General features: G+C 45.2%; 1 protein-coding gene across 4 annotated transcripts in view; it reads left to right on the top strand.

Moving 5' to 3' along the window:
- Nucleotides 1–20,350, top strand: part of LOC149450749 (serine/threonine-protein kinase PAK 1-like) — a 130,532-nt gene that overhangs the window by 79,784 nt on the left and 30,398 nt on the right. For all 4 annotated transcript variants that reach the window (XM_089691510.1, XM_089691508.1, XM_089691509.1 and 1 more), the window contains exons 5-7: nucleotides 5,870–5,904; nucleotides 11,400–11,513; nucleotides 16,633–16,795. In XM_089691510.1, coding sequence (XP_089547636.1) covers nucleotides 5,870–5,904; nucleotides 11,400–11,513; nucleotides 16,633–16,795 — 312 coding nt within the window. The remainder of the gene's footprint in view (nucleotides 1–5,869; nucleotides 5,905–11,399; nucleotides 11,514–16,632; nucleotides 16,796–20,350) is intronic.

The raw sequence follows: 20,350 nt of genomic DNA, 5'->3' as shown, positions 1-20,350 counted from the left end.
CTGAGAGTCTCTCTTTATTAGTTTTATTATTTCTAAGCAATATTAATTAATATGTCCTAAGTGTGACTTGTAAGTCTTGTTATTGCGATGCACATTCCCTACATTTGTGGGTGAAAGGGCCTGTGTGTACTGTAGTTGTTGGCTTTAGAGCTGTTTTTTTCTCTAAGTCAAAAGAATTGCAAAAGCCGGTCCGAAACATCTTAAATTCAATTTCGGATGCAAGCTGGTTGCTGTAAAAGCATATTGCATTTGTCCAATTATACAAGCCCTAAACCTGGCCACGCCGAACCCCATAAAACAAATAATGTAACTTGAACAGTTCTTTATAACACAATGAGCTTTCTACCATGTTGGATAATCTTTTTGCAGCTCCTGGTTGATTGTCCTAGACCAGCCATTCTCAAGTATGGTTCCTCCACAGCTTTTTAGGGGTTCCTTTGGCTGTTGTTAATTGATCTCCCTTCTGATAGTGCCTGTATGATTCCTGGTCCAACGCCACTTACGAAGCCAGAGGGGACACATTCTTTCCACTGCCCACCAATGTAAGGGACATTCTTCCCACTGATCAACATAAGGAACATTCTTCCCACTGATCACCAATGTAGGGAACATTCTTCCCACTGCCCACCAATGTAAGGGACATTCTTCCCACTGACCACCAATTTAAGGGACATTCTTCCCACTGACCACCAATGTAAGGGACATTCTTCCCACTGACCACCATTGTAAGGGACATTCTGACCACCAATGTAAGGGGCATTCTTCCCACTGATCAACATAAGGATCATTCTTCCCACTGATCACCAATGTAGGAAACATTCTTCTCACTGCCCACCAATGTAAGGGGCATTCTTCCCACTGCCCACCAATGTAAGGGACAGTCTTCCCACTGACCACCAACGTAAGGGACATTCTTCCCACTGACCACCAACGTAAGGGACATTCTTCCCACTGACCACCAACGTAAGGGACATTCTTCCCACTGACCACCAACGTAAGGGACATTCTTCCCACTGACCACCAACGTACAGTTGTGACCAAAATTATTCAACCCCCACTGAAATTGAGTGTTTTGGCCAGTTTGACATTGCTTTTGATCATTCAGTCATCTTGCTTACATTTACATTAAAGAGGCACTTGTAGGTCAGACAAATATAACATAACAGTTATAATGAAATAACCACAAATGTCTTTTCTGTGCTCACAGCATTATCAGTTTTATTCAACCCCCAAGTGACATTCAATCTTAGTACTTAGTACAGCATCCTTTTACAGTTATAACAGCTTTTAAACGTGAAGCATAGCTTGACACAAGTGTCTTGCAGCGATCTACGGGTATCTTCGCCCATTCTTCATGGGCAAAGGCCTCCAGTTCAGTCACATTCTTAGGCTTGCGCACTGCAACTGCTTTCTTTAAGTCCCACCAGAGGTTCTCAATCGGATTTAAGTCTGGTGACTGCGATGGCCACTCCAAAATGTTCCAGCCTTTCCTCTGCAACCATGCTCTAGTGGACTTGGAGGTATGCTTGGGATCATTGTCCTGTTGAAAGGTCCAACGTCTCCCAAGCCTCAGGTGTGTGACGGACTGCATCACGTTTCCATCCAATATCTCCTGGTACTGAAGAGAATTCATGGTACCTTGCACACGCTGAAGCTTCCCTGTACCTGCAGAAGCAAAACAGCCCCAAAGCATGATTGACCCTCCACCATGCTTCACAGTAGGCAAGGTGTTCTTTTCATCATAGGCCTTGTTCTTCCTCCTCCAAACATAGCGTTGATCCATGGGCCCAAACAGTTCTAATTTTGTTTCATCAGTCCACAGAACACTATCCCACAACTTTTGTGGTTTGTCCACATGGCTTTTGGCATACTGCAGTCGACTCTTCTTATTCTTTGGAGACAGCAAGGGGGTACGCCTGGGAGTTCTGGCACGGAGGCCTTCATTACGCAGTGTGCGTCTTATTGTCTGGGCTGAAACTTCTGTACCCACATCTGACAAATCTTTTCTCAGTTCCTCAGCAGTCACACGGGGACTTCTCTCCACTCTACGCTTCAGGTAGCGCACAGCAGTCGAAGTCAGCATCTTCTTTCTGCCACGACCAGGTAGCGTTTCAACAGTGCCCTTTGCCTTGAATTTGCGAATGATGCTTCCTAAGGTGTCTCTTGGTATGTTTAACATCTTTGCAATCTTCTTATAGCCATTGCCCTTCCTGTGAAGAGAAATCACCTCTTCTCTTGTCTTCCTGGACCATTCTCTTGCCTTCACCATGTTTGTAACCACACCAGTAAATGTCTAGAAGGAGCTGAGTATCACAGTCATTTTAAAGCTGCCTAATTGGTGCTTATTATGCTTGATTGCTGCTCGGTGACATCCACAGGTGTTTTCAATACCTGATGGAAAGCACCTGTATGAACCTCTGTTCTTCAGAGTGGTAGTCTTTAAGGGGTTGAATAATTGTGGCAATGAAGAAACCACATAAGAACCATTTACTACTGTATTACATAAACAATTGATGTCATTTTAGTTGCATTTGGGTAGTTACAACGTCCTTGTAGGATTTGATTCTGAATACAATTCCAAATGTACACTATAGTCCCTAAACCCCTTTACAGCATTGGGGGTTGAATAATTTTGGTCACAACTGTAAGGGACATTCTTCCCACTGACCACCAACGTAAGGGACATTCTTCCCACTGACCACCAACGTAAGGGACATTCTTCCCACTGACCACCAACGTAAGGGGAATTTTTCCCACTGACCACCAATGTAAAGGGCATTCTTCCCACTGACCACCAACGCAAGGAACATCTTCCCACTGACCACCAACGCAAGGAACATTCTTCCCACTGACCACCAACGCAAGGAACATTCTTCCCACTGATCACCAACGCAAGGAACATTCTTCCCACTGATCACCAACGCAAGGAACATTCTTCCCACTGATCACCAACTCAAGGAACGTTCTTCCCACTGATCACCAACGCAAGGAACGTTCTTCCCACTGATCACCAACGCAAGGAACGTTCTTCCCACTGATCACCAACGCAAGGAACGTTCTTCCCACTGATCACCAACGTAAGGAACGTTCTTCCCACTGATCACCAATGTAAGGAACATTCTTCCCACTGATCAGTGCCATCTTAATAGCATCATGTCCCCCTGGGCAAAGTAATGCTCTGAGGACCCAAGCAGCCTACATCAGGTGTCCCATCTCTGCACCCATATACTGTTCATCAGGTGTCCTTATCACAGCACCCAAATACATCAGGTTTCCCCATCACAGTATCCATGTTACTGTACATTAGGTTTCCCCATCAGTGTTCCCATACATCAGGTGTCCCCATACATCAGGTTCCCCCATCACAGTGTCCCCATACATCAGGTTCCCCCATCAGTGTCCCATACATCGGGTTCCCACATCACAGTGTCCCCATACATCAGGTTCCCCCATCACATGGCCCATATACATCAGATGTACCCATAACTGTGTTCCTCCATACAGTGGATAAAAAAAAGTCTACACACCCTTGTTAAAATGTCAGGTTTCTGTGATGTAAAAAAATGAGACATATAGAAATAATTTCAGAACTTTTTCCACCTTTTTAATGTGACCTATAAACTGTACAACACGATTAAAAAACAAACTGAAATCTTTTAGGGGGGGTGGGAGTAAACCTAAAAAACTAAAATAATGTGGTTGCATAAGTGTGCACACCCTCTTATAACTGGAGATGTAGTTGTGTTCAGAATTAAGTAATCACATTCAAAATCATGTTGAATAGGAGTCAGTACACATCTGCCATCCTTTAAAGTGCCTCTGATTAACCCCAAATAAAGTTCAGTTGTTCTAATAGGTCTTTCCTGACCTTTTTTTAGTCGCATCCTAAAGCAAAAGCCATGGTCCACAGAGAGCTTCCAAAGCATCAGAGGGATCTCATTGTTAAAAGGTATCAGTCAGGAGAAGGGTACAAAAGATTTTCCAATGCATTAGATATACCATGGAACACAGTGAAGACCGTCGTCATCAAGTGGAGAAAATATGACGCAACAGTGACATTACCAAGAACTGGACGTCCCTCCAAAATGGATGAAAAGACGAGAAGAAAACTGGTCTGGGAGGCTGCCAAGAGGCCTACAGCAACATTAAAGGAGCTGCAGAAATATCTGGCAAGTACTGGCTGTGTGGTCCATGTGACAACAATCTCCCGTATTCTTCATATGTCTCGGCTATGGGGTAGAGTGGCAAGACTGAAGCCTTTTCTTATGAAGAAAAACATCCAAGCCTGGCTAAAGTTTGCAAAAACACATCTGAAGTCTACCAAAAGCATGAGGGAAAATGTGTTTTGGTCTGATGAAACCATGGTTGAACTTTTTGGCTATAATTCCAAAAGATATGTTTGGTGCAAAAGCAACACTGTACATCACCAAAAGAACACCATACCCACCGTGAAGCATGGTGGAGGCAGCATCATGCTTTGGGGATGTTTTTCTTCACCTGGAACTGGTGCCTTAGTCAAGGTAGGAGGAATTATGAACAGTTCCAAATACCAGTCAATATTGGCACAAAACCTTCAGGCTTCTGCTAGAAAGCTGAACATCTTTCATCATGACAACGACCCAAAGCATACATCCAAATCAACAAAGGAATGGCTTCACCAGCAGAAGATTCAAGTTTTGGAATGGCCAAATGATTTCTCTTTGTCTCATTTTTTTACATCACAGAAACCTGATATTTTAACAGGGGTGTGTAGACTTTTTATATCCACTGTACATCAAAGTTCTGCTTCAAGGAAGGCAGCTTCTTCTCCTTCCTCTCCAATGCTGCAACTAAGGCGTGTTCTCAGTCTCAGTGCCCCTCTGTAGGAAGAAGCAGAAAGCTAAATACTCTCTCCAGCAGAAGCCAGCCGCTGCTCCTTCTGACAGGAGTAACATTGCAGTGACTCCTGTAAAAGAGCACTAGTGGCCAAATCGCCAGTGCACACCCTTCCTCCATCCTGACCCCTATCACGGGCCCCCCGTGTACCTATGCCCTTGGGCAGTGCCCAGGAATGCCCATTCATTAAGATAGCCCTGCCACTTGCCACCAATGTAAGGAGTATTGCTCGCAAGGATCACTAATGTGAGGTACATTCTTCCTACTGATCAGCAATGTAAAGGGCCTTGCTTCCACTGACCATCAATGTAAGGAGCATTCTTCTCACTGACTACCAATGTAAGGAGCATTCTTCTCACTGACTACCAATGTAAGGGGCATTCTTCCCACTGACCACCAATGTAAGAGGCATTCTTCCCACTGACCACCAATGTAAGAGGCATTGTTCCCACTGACCACCAATGTAAGAGGCATTCTTCCCACTGACCACCAATGTAAGGGGCATTCTTCCCACCGATCACCAATGTAAGAGGCATTCTTCCCACTGACCACCAATGTAAGAGGCATTGTTCCCACTGACCACCAATGTAAGAGGCATTCTTCCCACTGGCCACCAATGTAAGGGGCATTCTTCCCACTGATCACCAATGTAGGAAGAATTCTTGCCACCGACCACCATTGTAAAGAGAATTCCTTTCCCTGACTACCAGAAGGATGCCTCCAATTGACCCCCAATTAATTCATTTTAGTAGGGGTTTCCTAAGACCTGAACATTTTCAAGATTTCCTTTTGGGGTAAAAGGTTTAAAAAGGTATTGGTAGATCATTTTGCTTATTGCATGAGGTTTCCACAAGTCCTGGTGAGTCTCATATTGTTTGTGGAAGGGCTGATGGCTACCTGACTGCTGATTTTATAGACATCTGCCAATAAATATTCTGTCTTTTATGGAATATCATTTGCCAGTCATTCACTAACTTGTCTTGTTTTCTTTCAGATAACCCTCCTGCCTACACCTCTTCTGTAAGCCCGGTAAGTGTAGATGGCCACCCTTGTACTATGTTCAAAGTTAAAGGATTTTTTTTAATTTTCTGTTGCGTTAACTCCAGAAGAACTGTTTAAAGTTAAAGTGGACCTGTAGTCTAAAATTGGTTTCAGGTCTGTCCATATCCCATCCCATGCTGGTGCTAGGAAGTAAAAAAGTACAATCCTGAGAAACCCTTTCATTGATCCTTCTGTTCTGACCAAAATATTGGCTGGTTCTTCTTTTTCTTTACACAGTTTAGAACATATTATTTACTGTGTCTCCACTGAGAATTTTGATATAGTGACTATTGTCACTGGGGCAGAAGGTGATGGGAAATGCACTGTTGTCACCGGAGCAGGACGTGAGAGGAAACCTTCCTAGGGGGATACTCATGTAATAGAATGAAAAGTGTTGGGGATATTCTCTACAATGCTGAAGAAATGTTTTAGTGGGTATGATGTAGGAGAGAGGAATATGTACAGGAGACTAGTGCAGAGGGTATGACAGTGGTGGGCAGTATGTGCAGAAGAGGAGTGCAGAGGGTATGACTGTGGCCAGTTTTGCAGAAGAAAAGAGCAAAGGGTGTGACAGGGGGCCATATATGAAGAACATGAGTCTGGAGGGTATGACATCTGCAGTTTGTGTAGGAAAGAAGGTTTGATGGTATGACAGAGTGCAGTATTTGCAGGAGAAGAGTATGACAGTGGGCAGTAAGTGAAAGAGTTCAGTGGGCATGACAGTGGAAAGTATTCGTGGGAGAGGAGTACAGAGGGTACGACAGTGGGAAGTATTTGCAGGAGAGGTGTGCAGAGGGCATGACGGTGGGCAGTATGTGTAGGAGAGAAGTGCAGAGGACATGAGAGTGGGTAGTATGTGTGGGAGAGGTGTGCAAAGGGCATGACAGTGGGAAGTATTTGCGGGAGAGGTGTGCAGAGGGCATGATGGTGGGCAGTGTGTGTAGGAGAGAAGTGCAGAGGGCATGACAGTGGCCAGTATGTTTAGGAGAGAAGTGCACAGGACATGACAGTGGGCAGTGTGTGTAGGAGAGAAGTGCAGAGGGCATGACAGTGGGCAGTATGTGTAGGAGAGAAGTGCAGAGGGCATGACAGTGGGCAGTATCTTCAGAAGAAGAGTACAGGAAGGTATGATTGTGGGTAATATCTGTGGGAGAGCAGTGCAGGAGAATGAGACAGGGCTGGATCTAGGGGGGTTCTGAGGTGGGCTGTGCCTACCCAGATTTTAGCAGTGGCCCCCCCTGGTCTCTAAAAGTGCATCTACTAATCTATGAGCCAGTCTGATGCAGAAAGGTGATATAAGAAGGCACACTGATGGGGACAATTCATGTAGGGCAGTATATGCAGGAGAGGAGATGACAGTGGGCAGTATGTGCAGGAGGGTATGTCAGTGGGCAGTATGTGCGGGAGGGTATGTCAGTGGGCAGTATGTGCGGGAGGGTATGTCAGTGGGCAGTATGTGCAGGAGGGCATGACAGTTGGCAGTATGTGCGGGAGGGTATGACAGTGGACAGTATGTGCTGGAGGGTATGACAGTGGGCAGTATGTGCGGGAGGGTATGACAGTGGGCAATATGTGCTGGAGGGCATGACAGTGGGCAGTATGTGCTGGAGGGTATGACAGTGAGCAATATGTGCTGGAGGGCATGACAGTGGGCAGTATGTGTGGGAGAGGCATGCAGAGGGTATGACGGTGGGCATTATGTGTAGGAGAGAAGTGCAGAGGGTATGACAGGTGGAAGTATGTACAGAAATACATAGGGTATGGTGCACGCACTCCCACTTTTGAAATCTGTGCAGTGAACCTGCTGTACGTATTTCCAGTAGAAACATTTGGAAAATGCAGCTAGAATATAGAAGTCACCCCAGATAGTATTCCTGGTCGGAGTTGAACTCGGCACCCCAGAGTTGCAAGGCAAACCTGCGTCCCAGGAAGTGGCGTTGGTCATTGTTGGAGTAATGAGAATGCTGGCACATTCATTCTTGGCAGTGTTAGCAGAAGAGACTTTGATTTCCACGTCTTGGCCACAGAAACTTGGCAGCCCTGGCTGTGTATGTTTGTAATTTACTGTGTCGTATGATGTGTTCAGGGGATTTCCAGCCTCATGATTATATTGTAATGGAATCCACAAAGCCAAGGCAGTGTTGCTGGGGATCTGCAGGCTTGATATCTGGGCTTTAACCCGCTCTTGACAAGTCGTAGGAGCTCTGAGGCTCCCAGTGGGTTTGAAGAAGCTGTTGGTGGTCTTCTGCTACAGTGAGGGGCCTAAGAAGCAAGCATTTCATTTCTCAGTCTATCTTCACTGGTCATTGTACTGCAGACACTGCATAGACCAGAGTAGGGGCATATAAATTCCATACCTATACCTGTCTGATTCCTCCTGGGCGTACCCGATGTGCAAATACTGACTTTGCAGAGGTGCCCAAGCTGCATTGTGTGTAAATTGTAAGCTCCCAGGATCAGGGCCCTCCTAACCCTCTTGTTTTGAACTGTACTGTCTCCCGTTATATCGTAAAGCGTTGAGCAAACTGTTGGCGCAATATAAATCCTGTATAATAATAATAATAATAATAATAAAAGGTGTTTTTTTTTGTTTGAGGTTATATTTCAGTTTTCTGAAGAACAACCATTAAAAAAAAAACCAAACAAAAAACAAACAGACAAAGGTATTGTAAAATAAAATTAGAAATCTGAGATCATATGTTCAGGCACAATCTGAATTCCCTAAAGAGACTGCTGTGTTAGAGAGAGAGAGACAGCCCTGGTTGTGAATTACTGTGAAATACTGATCAGAGACTGCTATGTGAGAGACTGCCCTGGTAGACTGAGACTGCTATGCAAGATACGGCCCTGGTACACAGAGACTGCTATGCAAGAGACTGCCCTGGTACACAGAGACTGCTATGCGAGAGACTGCCCTGGTAAACAGACTGCTATGCGAGAGACTGCCCTGGCACACAGAGACTGCTATGCGAGAGACTGCCCTGGTAGACAGACTGCTATGCGAGAGACTGCCCTGGCACACAGAGACGGCAATGCGAGAGACTGCCCTGGTACACAGAGACTGCTATGCGAGAGACTGCCCTGGTAGACAGACTTCTATGCGAGAGACTACCCCGGTACACAGAGACTGCTATGCGAGAGACTGCCCTGGTAGACAGACTGCTATGCGAGAGACTGCTCTGGCACACAGAGACTGCTATGCGAGAGATTGCCCTGGTACACTGAGACGTCTATGCGAGAGTCTGCCCTGTTGCGCAGAGACTACTATGTTAGAGACCAACATGTTGCACAGAGACTGCTATATGAGAGACTGCCCTGGCTCAGAATAAGTTGCTGTGAGAGAGTGCCCTGGTACACAGAGATTGCTTTTCAAGAGACTGCCCTGGCTCAGAATAACTTGTTGTAAGAGATGGCCCTGGTAGAAGAGACTATGTGAGAGACTGCCCTGTTACGCAGACTGCTACTGTATGGGCAGCATGGTGGCTAAATGGTTAGCACTTCTGCCTGGCAGTACTGGGGTCATCGGTTCGAATCCCAACCATTGCACTACTTGCCTGGAGTTTGCATGTTCTCCCAGTGCCTGCATGGATTTCCTCCGGGTACTCCAGTTTCCTCCTACACTCCAAAGACATTAGGTAGGTTAATTGGCTCCTGTCTAAACTGACCCTAGTCAGTGTATGTATGAATGTATGTGTGTGTATGTAAAGCACTGCGGAAATTGACATCACTATATAAGTACCTGGACTAAATAAATGTGAGGAACTGCCCTGATGCACAGAGACTGCTATGTGAGAGACTGATCTGGTATACAGAATCCTTGATGTGAGAGACTGCCTTGTTAAACAGAGACTTCTATGTGAGAGACCACCCTGTTGCACAGAGACTATGTAAGAGACCATCCCGGTGCACATACTATGTGAGAGACCACCCTGTTACGCAGAGACTTCTATGTGAGAGACCACCCTGTTGCGCACACACTGCTATGTGAGAGACCACCCTGTTATGCAGAGACTGCTATGTGAGAGACCGCCCTGTTGCGCAATGACTGCTATGTGAGAGACCACCCTGTTGCGCATTGACTGCTATGTGAGAGACCGCCCTGTTGCGCAATGACTGCTATGTGAGAGACCGCCCTGTTGCGCAATGACTGCTATGTGAGAGACTACCCTGTTGCACAGATACTGCTATGTGAGAGACCACCCTGTTGCACAGAGACTGCTATGTGAGAGACCACCCTGTTGCGCAGAGACTGCTATGTGAGAGACCACCCTGTTGCGCAGAGACTGCTATGTGAGAGACTACCCTGTTGCGCAGAGACTGCTATGTGAGAGACTACCCTGTTGCGCAGAGACTGCTATGTGAGAGACCACCCTGTTGCACACACACTGCTATGTGAGAGACCACCCTGTTGCACAGATACTGCTATGTGAGAGACCACCCTTTTGTACAGATACTGCTATGTGAGAGACCACCCTGTTGTGCAAAGACTGCTATGTGAGAGACCACCCTTTTGTGCAGAGACTGCTATGTGAGAGACCACCCTGTTGCGCACACACTGCTATGTGAGAGACCACCCTGTTGCGCAGAGACTGCTATGTGAGAGACCACCCTGTTGCGCAGAGACTGCTATGTGAGAGACCGCCCTGTTGCGCAGAGACTGATATGTGAGAGACCGCCCTGTTGTGCAGAGACTGATATGTGAGAGACCACCCTGTTGTGCAGAGACTGATATGTGAGAGACTGCCCTGTTACAGAGAGACTGCATTACTCTGCTGTACAGGGACTGTTTGTAGAACATCCAGTTGTTCTGGGGCAGCTGTGTCGGGTCCTGCCCATCTAGTTAGACTGCCTGATCAATATCGTGGTGTATAGGGTCTCATTGGCATTGTCACACAGCAATATTTTCTTACATGCAGAGCTGCTCAGGGAAGATACTTCTTTTCTCCCTACCATGCATACTACTGACTTTGCTTTTGGAAGTGACATCATAAGTTACATGACTATAATAGAGGGGATACTTGTGTGGGCTGAGCCGAGTATGAGAGGGAATGCCTTCATTTTCATCATTTCATGGCAGGTGTAGAGTGATTTTGGTGTGGAAGAATTTGATAAGGGGTAAAAGGATTGGGGGGGGGGGGGGGGTGGGCGGGGCGGTACAAAAGGGGGTATATGTACTGGAGGGGGAGATGGATGTGGCTTGGATAATTTTTCCTTTTCCTGCTCAGAAATTCCCTGCTTTCCCTGCTCAGAAATATCTATCTGGATGTAGAAGGTGTTAAGATAGGCTGTGAGCTCCCCAGACAAAAAGGCCAAAATGCACAGTACTTCAGAGGCATGAGTTGCAGGTTCTGACCCTTCGCCTGCTGAAGAGCCAAAGGTGGTCGCCTCTCCTGTCTCCCCCTCAGTCCAGCCCTATAAATAAGTATTTTTTTTATTGCAATGGTACTACCCTCTTATGCAGAGTGTGTATGTTTTGATTACAGAATTCGAAAGGTGCATCAGAGACTCCCGCTTTGGAGGATGAACTTGATGATGAAGATGAGAGTGAGCCAGACCCACCGCCAGCAGTTGCTCCACGTCCTGAGTACACAAAATCGGTACATGAACTAAGCTTTTCTCAGGTCATCTCCATGTCAGAACAAGATGACCAGGAGGGAGGTCATCTCCAGATCAGAGGATCTGAGATGACCAGGAAGGTGGTCATCTTCAGATAGAAGGACTATGAGAAAACCAGGAAGGATGTCCTTTTCAGATGACAAGAGCTATGAGATGATCAGGAAGGAGGTCATCTCCAGATGACAAGAGCTATGATGGCTATTACCTGGTCATCTTCAGGTCAGAAGATCTATGAGATGAGTGGGAAGGAGGTCATTTCCAGATTACAAGAACTAGGAGAGCTATTCCCTAATCATCTCTAAGTCAAAAGAACTATGAGATGACCAGGAAGGGAGGTCATCTCCAGATCTGATCTGGAGATAACCTCCTTTCTGGTTATCACATAGATCTGATCTGGAGACGACCTGCCTTCTGGTTATCTCATAGATCTGAAAAGCTATGAGATAACCAGAAGGGAGGTCATTTCCATATCACAAGAGCTATGAGTTGACCAGGAGGGAGAAGGTCATGTCTAGATTAGAGGTTCTATGACATGACCGGGAGGAGGCCATGTCCAGATTAGGTCTGACACAACTTGCATGTTGTTTTCTGATCAGAATATTAGAACATTTTGAAATGCTGCCCTAAGTTTTGATGTCTGCCTTTCCCTCCAATGCAGCTATCCAGGCATTGTGCTAGAATAGCTGCATCCATGACTACACGACCCGAGTAACCTGTGATCTCAGAAATGATGTAATGCACGTCGCTTCTGGGGTCATTAGTCACAGGAGGGATCAGGGAAATGATGTTCCCAGAGTTCCTCCTTGCTCTTACTGATCAAGCAGTTCCCAGTGTTTCCCAGCTGGCAGAACCCATGGTAGTTCCCGGGTTCTCCCTTTCCTCTGGAAAATCAGCAAACCACCACTGGTGCTTCCAGCTGGGAAGCACTTTGAGAGCACCATGAAAGGGATCTTTAGAGCCGCCTGGATCACTTTTATCGGAATGCACTTTGCTGCCTCTTAAAGCAGCAGTAAACTTTATTTAACCACTTGTGTTTTATAAACGTTCCTTGGTTGACAAGTCGTTAAACTACACTGCTATGCAAGGCATCCCATAGATGATTCAATTTTTTTTTCCTTCCACCACAGATGGAAAGAAAGAAAGAGAGAGAAAATCGCTTGATTCCCCCATCAATATCCGTGTTGATGGGGGAATGCCTCCCGCAGTGCTGTTGTGTTCTTCTGGAGGGGAATCTTTCCAGCCAGCAAAACACAACGACTACTCCTAGTAGCTGCTGGCAGTAATCCAACAGGCTGGTTTCACCCAAGCCGATTAATGGATGGACTTGGTACAACCAGCTTGCCCATACATGGATGGAAACTCAACCGGTCCCTTCTGAATCAGCCAAATTTTAATCCATGTATGGCTGGCTTAATAATCTTTACACCTTGAAGAAATTAGCCCCGTTGTGTACACCAGACCGGAGTGTGCTGTGAAACTGCTCATTGTTTGCCTGGTTCACTGTTATAACTTCTCCTAAGTCCGGAAAGGTTTCTTCACAGTAAGAGCTGTGAAAATGTGGAACAGATTCCCTCAACGTTCTGGCGAGCTCAGTGGATTGCTTCAAAAAAGTCCTGGATTCTTTCTTAGATAAACAGAATATAACTGGATACTAACATTTATAGGTAAAATTGATCCAGGGAACATCCGATTGCCTCTCGGGGGATCAGGAAGAAATTTTTTCCCAGCAGAAGCAAATTGGATCATGCTTTGCTGGGTTTTTTTTTTTGCCTTCCTCTGGATCCACTGTGGGTGTAGGATTATAACTTTTTTTTTTTTTTTATGGTTGAACTGGATGGACTTTTGTCTTTTTTTCAGCCAGACTAACTATGTAACTAAGTGCCTGAGGCCAGGAGGGCCACACAGACAAACAATTATTATCTGTCTTCACAAGCAGGTTTAATTATGTCTGCTGGAGTATCATTGTGGAGGGAGAAAACGAGCAGCCCAGCCCTGGCTCCTTTCCATGCCAATTTATAAACCGTGATTAGCAGGAAGCGGACTGAAAATTGTAGATGTGAACTCAGCGGGTTCTCTGTACTTATTTTTTAATCTCGTTTCATGGCTAAAGGTCTGGCATTGTATGTTTGTTTTCAATCGGCAAAAAAAAAAATGTCAAGAAAGGAGATAGAGGAGTTAAAGCAGTATTAAACCCAAGAGCAAACATTTATTATATTGCGGCTTACCAATACTTAGATTTGATGGCTGCATTAGTTTACTTTTTTTGGCCTTTTTTTCCTTTTCACCTGGTGATCTGGCCAGTAAGTCTGCGGTTTCTCAACAGAACAAGCTGTTCTGCGGATGTAGCAGGTATAGGTTTGAGACAAACCATTTACCACTGACGGGGGTGCTTACACTGATCATCTTCTAGTTATTTATGTGAAACTTTTAGGCTCCATGCACACTAGCATGTTTTTAAGCTCCTAGAAGCTGTTATTAGCATTTTTTTCTCTGCTCCTAGAAGCTAAATAGTTAGGCTATTAGCATTTTGTGAGCTTCAGCGTCTAGGAGCAGAAAAAAAATTGTTTTCGTAGAGTTTTTCAGTTCTCACTGAAGAGCAATTCGAACACCGATTGCTCTTACCAAGAAATTGCCTTCAAAAGCATTTCTGGCCATGGCCATCTTGAGTAAGGGCAGGTGCAGGGGCGGACTGACAACTCATGGGGCCCCCGGGCAATAGGGGATCATGGGGCCCCTGTGTCCTTGCCCAAACTCAAAAAAGCCTATGAAAAAGGTACCAGGGGCATCTCATGGGGCCCCCTACTGACCCCGGGACCTCGGCCAGTGCCGGAGTTCCAAATGGTCAGTCTGCCACTGGGCAGGTGATTCATGTAACATTTACTTCCTGGAATTCATCTGCCTTTAGCTCAGGTATACAGGCTGGAGGGTGTGTATAATTAATTAGAAGTGCAATAGGCTACACATATTTAGTGCAAGACTCCAAGCGAATACAAAAACTAAAATGTACCTCTGTTCACATTTAGGGCCCTGTATGTCCCGAGACACATTCCCAGCATTCCCGGCATATATCCCTGGATCATCATGATATGATTTAGAACAACAGAAGAAACTTCAGTAAAACAATGCAGATAAATTCCAAATAAACTTGAGCCCATCAGAGTCCCCCTTACTTTAGAGTCCCCAACACATCAGTGTATCATCTTACGTCAGGTTTCCCAACAAACTCCACAAATATGTGAAAGGCACCATTAGACCATTAGAGCACCCCCCTTACATCAGGGTCCCCAAAAACCCCTTCCCCAAATATGTGAGAGGCTCCATTAGAACACCCCCTCTTGCATCAAGGTCCCCAACAAACTCCAATATGTGAGAGGTCCCTTTACGGCAACCCCCTTACATCAGGGTCCCCAACAACCCCTCCCCCCTCAATATGTGAGAGGCCCAATTAGAACACCCCTCTTACATCAGGGTCCCCAAAAACCCCTCCCCCAATTTGTGAGAGGCTCCATTAGAGCACCCCCTCTTACATCAGGGTCCCCAACAACCTCCAATATGTGAGAGGCCCCATTACAACACCCCCCTTACATCTGGGTCTCCAACAAACTCCCCTAATATGTGAGAGGCCCCATTAGAGCACCCCCTCTTACATCAGGTTCCCCAACAACCCCCCCCCAATATGCGAGAGGCTCCATTAGAGCACCCCCTCCTACATCAGGGTCCCCAACAACCTCCAATATGTGAGAGGCCCAATTACAACACCCCCCTTACATCAGGGTCTCCAACAGCCTCCAATATGTGAGAGGCCCCATTACAACACCCCTCTTACATCAGGGTCTCCAACAAACTCCCCTAATATGTGAGAGGCCCCATTAGAGCACCCCTCCCCCTTTACATTAGGGTCCCCAACAAACTCCCATAATATGTGAGAGGCCCCATTAGAGCACCTCCTCTTACATCAGGTTCCCCAACAACCCCCCCCCCCCCAATATGTGAGAGGCTCCATTAGAGCATCCCCTCTTACATCAGGGTCCCCAACAACCTCCAATATGTGAGAGGCCCCATTACAACACCCCCTTACATCAGGGTCTCCAACAACCTCCAATATGTGAGAGGCCCCATTACAACAACCCTCTTACATCAGGGTCCCCAACAACCCCTCCCCCAATATGTGAGAGGTCCAATTAGAGCACCTCCTCTTACATCAGGGTCCCCAACAACCCCCCCAATATGCGAGAGGCTCCATTAGAGCACCCCTTCTTACATCAGGGTCCCCAACAACCTCCAATATGTAAGAGGCCCCATTACAACAGCCCCCTTACATCTGGGTCTCCAACAATCCCTCCCCCCAATATGTGAGAGGCCCCAATAGAGCACCCCTCTTTACATCAGGGTCCCCAGCAAACTCCCCCCATATGTGAGAGGCCCCATTAGAGCACCCCTCTTTACATCAGGGTCCCCAGCAAACTCCCCCAATATGTGAGAGGCCCCATTAGAGCACCCCCCCCTTTACATCAGGGTCCCCAACAGCCCCCCCAATATGTGAGAGGCTCCATTAGAGCACCCCATCTTTTACATCAGGGTCCCCAACACACTACAATATGTGATGGGTCTCATTAGAGCACCCCCTCCCCCCTGTTACATCCACGTCGCCATCAGGGTCCCCTCAAGAGGCACAATAAAACCTTGCAGGGGGCCAGATTTGGCCTGCAGGCCATAGTTTGGAGACACCTGCACTAGATAGATATCTGAGGCCCCATAAAAAGTGAGCATTCTACTTCTGCCGCCGGCTTACAAAAATGCTTACTTCAGGTACACTTCAGTCAATGCATAACTGGACCGAAGGTCGTTTTTGTATTTAGCTTTGAGTTTTGCTTAAAATGAGCCCAATTTACTTCTAATTCTATGTACATAACCTCTCATTGTTTACCAGTTGGTTTCGCTCAGGGTTTATCTCCATTGTATGTATATAGCAGTTGTCCATTGGAAGTTTCACCTAGCACATGGATTGTAGACTTAAACATAGGCTGAAGATTGGTGGACCTGAAGCCTCGTTTTCCTACTATCTTCTACTATCTTGGTGACTGTAGGTTTGTGTTGTAGATACTCACTCGCTCAGTGGTCATACCCACACCATCGTCCACGGATGAGGCTCGTTCAGAACCAACAGAAAACAGCGTGCCATCAGTAGACAATGCGGCCAAAGGAGCAGATAGATTGAAGAAGAAACCCAAGATGACAGACGAGGAGATCCTGGAGAAACTGAGTACGTATTTTTTTATTTTAGTTCTACAAAATCTTTATTGATTTGAAATGAAAATTTGAGAGATATAGAATGGCCAGTTTAGGGTAAGGTAACAAGTACTGGAAAACACTGTTCTAGATTTTGGAGAATCGAGATATTGTAAAAGCTAAAATCTATATCCAAAGGTATTGTCCAAGCCAAGATCAAGACTGCTCAATGTAATGATGTTGGAAAGATCTTAGTGACGGAAGACTACATATCCAGTAGCTTACCCAAGCTTAAGAAGTACATATTGTGTGGTGTTAGAGTATGTTTTATAGTTCTAATGTAAGAGAGATAGTGGTGGGAAAGGGGAGGGAAGGGCAAGGTGGATAGATGGAGAAAGAGAAGGAAAAGATGGGGGTTGGGTTTAGTCAGGGGTAGAATTTATTTTACTTTTGGGTTACATGTAGTAGGGAGGGGGAATGATTTATTTTACCTTCGGGTTATTCAGGGGTAGGATTTTACTTTTACTTTTGGGTTAGATGTAGTAGGTGGGGGTAGGATTTTACTTTTACTTTTGGGTTAGATGTAGTAGGTGGGGGTAGGATTTTACTTTTGGGTTAGGTATAGGCAGGGGTAGGATTCATTTTACTTTTGGGTAAGGTATAGTTGTTGTCTTTTTGTTTTTATGGGGGTTAGGCATTAGGCATGGTTGGGGGGATAGGATTTATTTTACTTTGGGATTAGGTGTAGTTGGGGGGGGGTTAGGGTAGGATTTATTTTACTTTGGGATTAGGTGTAGTTGGGGGGGTAGGATTTATTTTACTTTGGGTTAGGTATGGTTGGGAGGGGTGGGGGGGTACGACTTATTTTTCTTTTGGGTTAGGTGTAGTCAGGGGGGTAGGAGTTCTTTTTTTCGGCGTTAGGTATAGTCAGGGGTAGGATTTATTCTGCTTTTGGGTAAGGTATAATTGGGGGTAGGATTTCTTCTTCTTTGGATAAGGTATAGTTGGGGGTAGGATTTATTCTTTGGGTTAGGTATAGTTGGGGGTAGGATTTATTCTTCTTTTGGGTTAGGTATAGTTGGGTGTAGGATATATTCTTCTTTTGGGTAAGGTATAGTTGGGTGTAGGATTTATTCTTCTTTTGGGTAAGGTATAGTTGGGGGTAGGATTTATTCTTCTTTTGGGTAAGGTATAGTTGGGGGTAGGATTTATTCTTCTTTGGGTAAGGTATAATTGGGGGTAGGATTTATTCTTCTTTTGGGTTAGGTATAGTTGGGGGTAGGATTTATTCTTCTTTGGGTAAGGTATAGTTGGGGGTAGGATTTATTCTTCTTTGGGTAAGGTATAGTTGGGGGTAGGACTTATTCTTCTTTGGGTAAGGTATAGTTGGGGGTAGGATTTATTCTTCTTTGGGTAAGGTATAGTTGGGGGTAGGATTTATTCTTCTTTGGGTAAGGTATAATTGGGGGTAGGATTTATTCTTCTTTTGGGTTAGGTATAGTTGGGGTAGGATTTATTCTTCTTTTTGGGTTAGGTATAGTTGGGGGTAGGATTTATTCTTCTTTTGGGTTAGGTATAGTTGGGGGTAGGATTTATTCTTCTTTGGGTTAGGTATAGTTGGGTGTAGGATTTATTCTTCTTTTTGGGTTAGGTATAGTTGGGGGTAGGATTTATTCTTCTTTTTGGGTTAGGTATAGTTGGGGGTAGGATTTATTCTTCTTTTGGGTTAGGTATAGTTGGGGGTAGGATTTATTCTTCTTTGGGTTAGGTATAATTGGGGGTAGGATTTATTCTTCTTTTGGGTTAGGTATAGTTGGGGGTAGGATTTATTCTTCTTTTGGGTTAGGTATAGTTGGGGTAGGATTTATTCTTCTTTTTGGGTTAGGTATAGTTGGGGTAGGATTTATTCTTCTTTGGGTTAGGTATAGTTGGGGGTAGGATTTATTCTTCATTGAGTAAGGTATAGTTGGGGGTAGGATTTATTCTTCTTTTGGGTTAGGTATAGTTGGGGTAGGATTTATTCTTCTTTTGGGTTAGGTATAGTTGGGGTAGGATTTATTCATCTTTGGGTAAGGTATAGTTGGGGGTAGGATTTATTCTTCTTTTGGGTAAGGTATCGTTGGGGGTAGGATTTATTCTTCTTTTGGGTAAGGTATAGTTGGGGGTAGGATTTATTCTTCTTTTGGGTTAGGTATAGTTGGGGTAGGATTTATTCATCTTTGGGTAAGGTATAGTTGGGGGTAGGATTTATTCTTCTTTTGGGTAAGGTATCGTTGGGGGTAGGATTTATTCTTCTTTGGGTAAGGTATAGTTGGGGGTAGGATTAATTTTTCTTTTGGGTTAGGTTTATTTGGGGGTAGGTTCTATTTTACTGCTGAGTTGGTTATAGTCGGAGGATAGGATTTACTTTTCCTTTGGGTTAGGTGAATTTGGAGGAGGTAGGATTTATTTTAATACGAGGTCCTAAAAGGACCAAATAACATAAATGGTGCCCCAAGTAATCCAATGGGATCCAATAGTGCTCCAAATCAAACAAGTAAGTCACAACAGGACTCAATGTGCTAGAAAAACCTCCCACCAGAACTAAAAATCAGTTCCCACCATATAACACAAAACACACGTGCATCCCAATAAACGCATAAACTAAGAACTGATCATGCAAACAAACATGAATAAATGAATGAATATATAAAGTCCCGTGAGGTGTAAAACACCTGAGAATATACAAAAAACCATATATAAAGTCCACAGAAATTCTTGAAGAAGTAAAAAAAAAATGTGCTGATAAATGTGCAGAGATATCCAAAAATGGCTGAATTGCCCGCTCACCTCCCTCTTGCGACCCGCACAGGGTCATAAGGCCTTCAGGATCACTAACGCATAGACCCTTAATAGTAGGTAATCCTCCACAGCTCTCCACACTGACCTCCCCTCATGTACAGATTCCAGCACAGGCTCACAGGGCAGCAGATCTCCTCTTCAGGCACATAAGGTGGCTGCAGCCACTTGATCCCTCAGATCAGATGTACTTGCATGGGTGTCCAATGTAAATAAAGAAGGAGTCCGACCGGAAGTGCGTCACCGCCAACGCGTATCGTCACGCTTAACACGTGGCACTATTTAATATTGTGTGTTTATGTTATATGGGCGGAGCCATGAAAAGCATTCCCTTTGTCCCATTGGTCAACTTCATATTTAGAACCCCTGGTGTATGTCCTGAAATGAGGAATAATTCTTTTATTTTAGGTTTCCTAGCAGTAATATGGCAGGTGGGCGGCTTGCAACACCCATCATGCTTACATTATATTTTTAAGCTGTGGGTATATCCAGAGAAGTTTTGGTGAGGCAGGACAATAGGGCACAGAGAAGTTTTGGTGAGGCAGGACAATAGGGCACAGAGAAGTTTTGGTGAGGCAGGACAATAGGGCACAGAGAAGTTTTGGTGAGGCAGGACAATAGGGCACAGAGATGTTTTGGTGAGGCATGACAATAGGGCACAGAGAAGTTTTGGTGAGGCAGGACAATAGGGCACAGAGAAGATTTGGTGAGGCAGGACAATAGGGCACAGAGAAGTTTTGGTGAGGCATGA

This window comes from Staurois parvus, unplaced genomic scaffold, assembly GCF_062004578.1.
Source record: "Staurois parvus isolate SC_StPar_1 unplaced genomic scaffold, SC_StPar_1.0 ptg000563l, whole genome shotgun sequence".
NCBI classification, from domain to species: Eukaryota; Metazoa; Chordata; class Amphibia; order Anura; family Ranidae; genus Staurois; species Staurois parvus.
The sequence above is the reverse complement of the archived record's forward strand: the minus strand, read 5'-3'. Positions and strand labels throughout refer to the sequence as shown.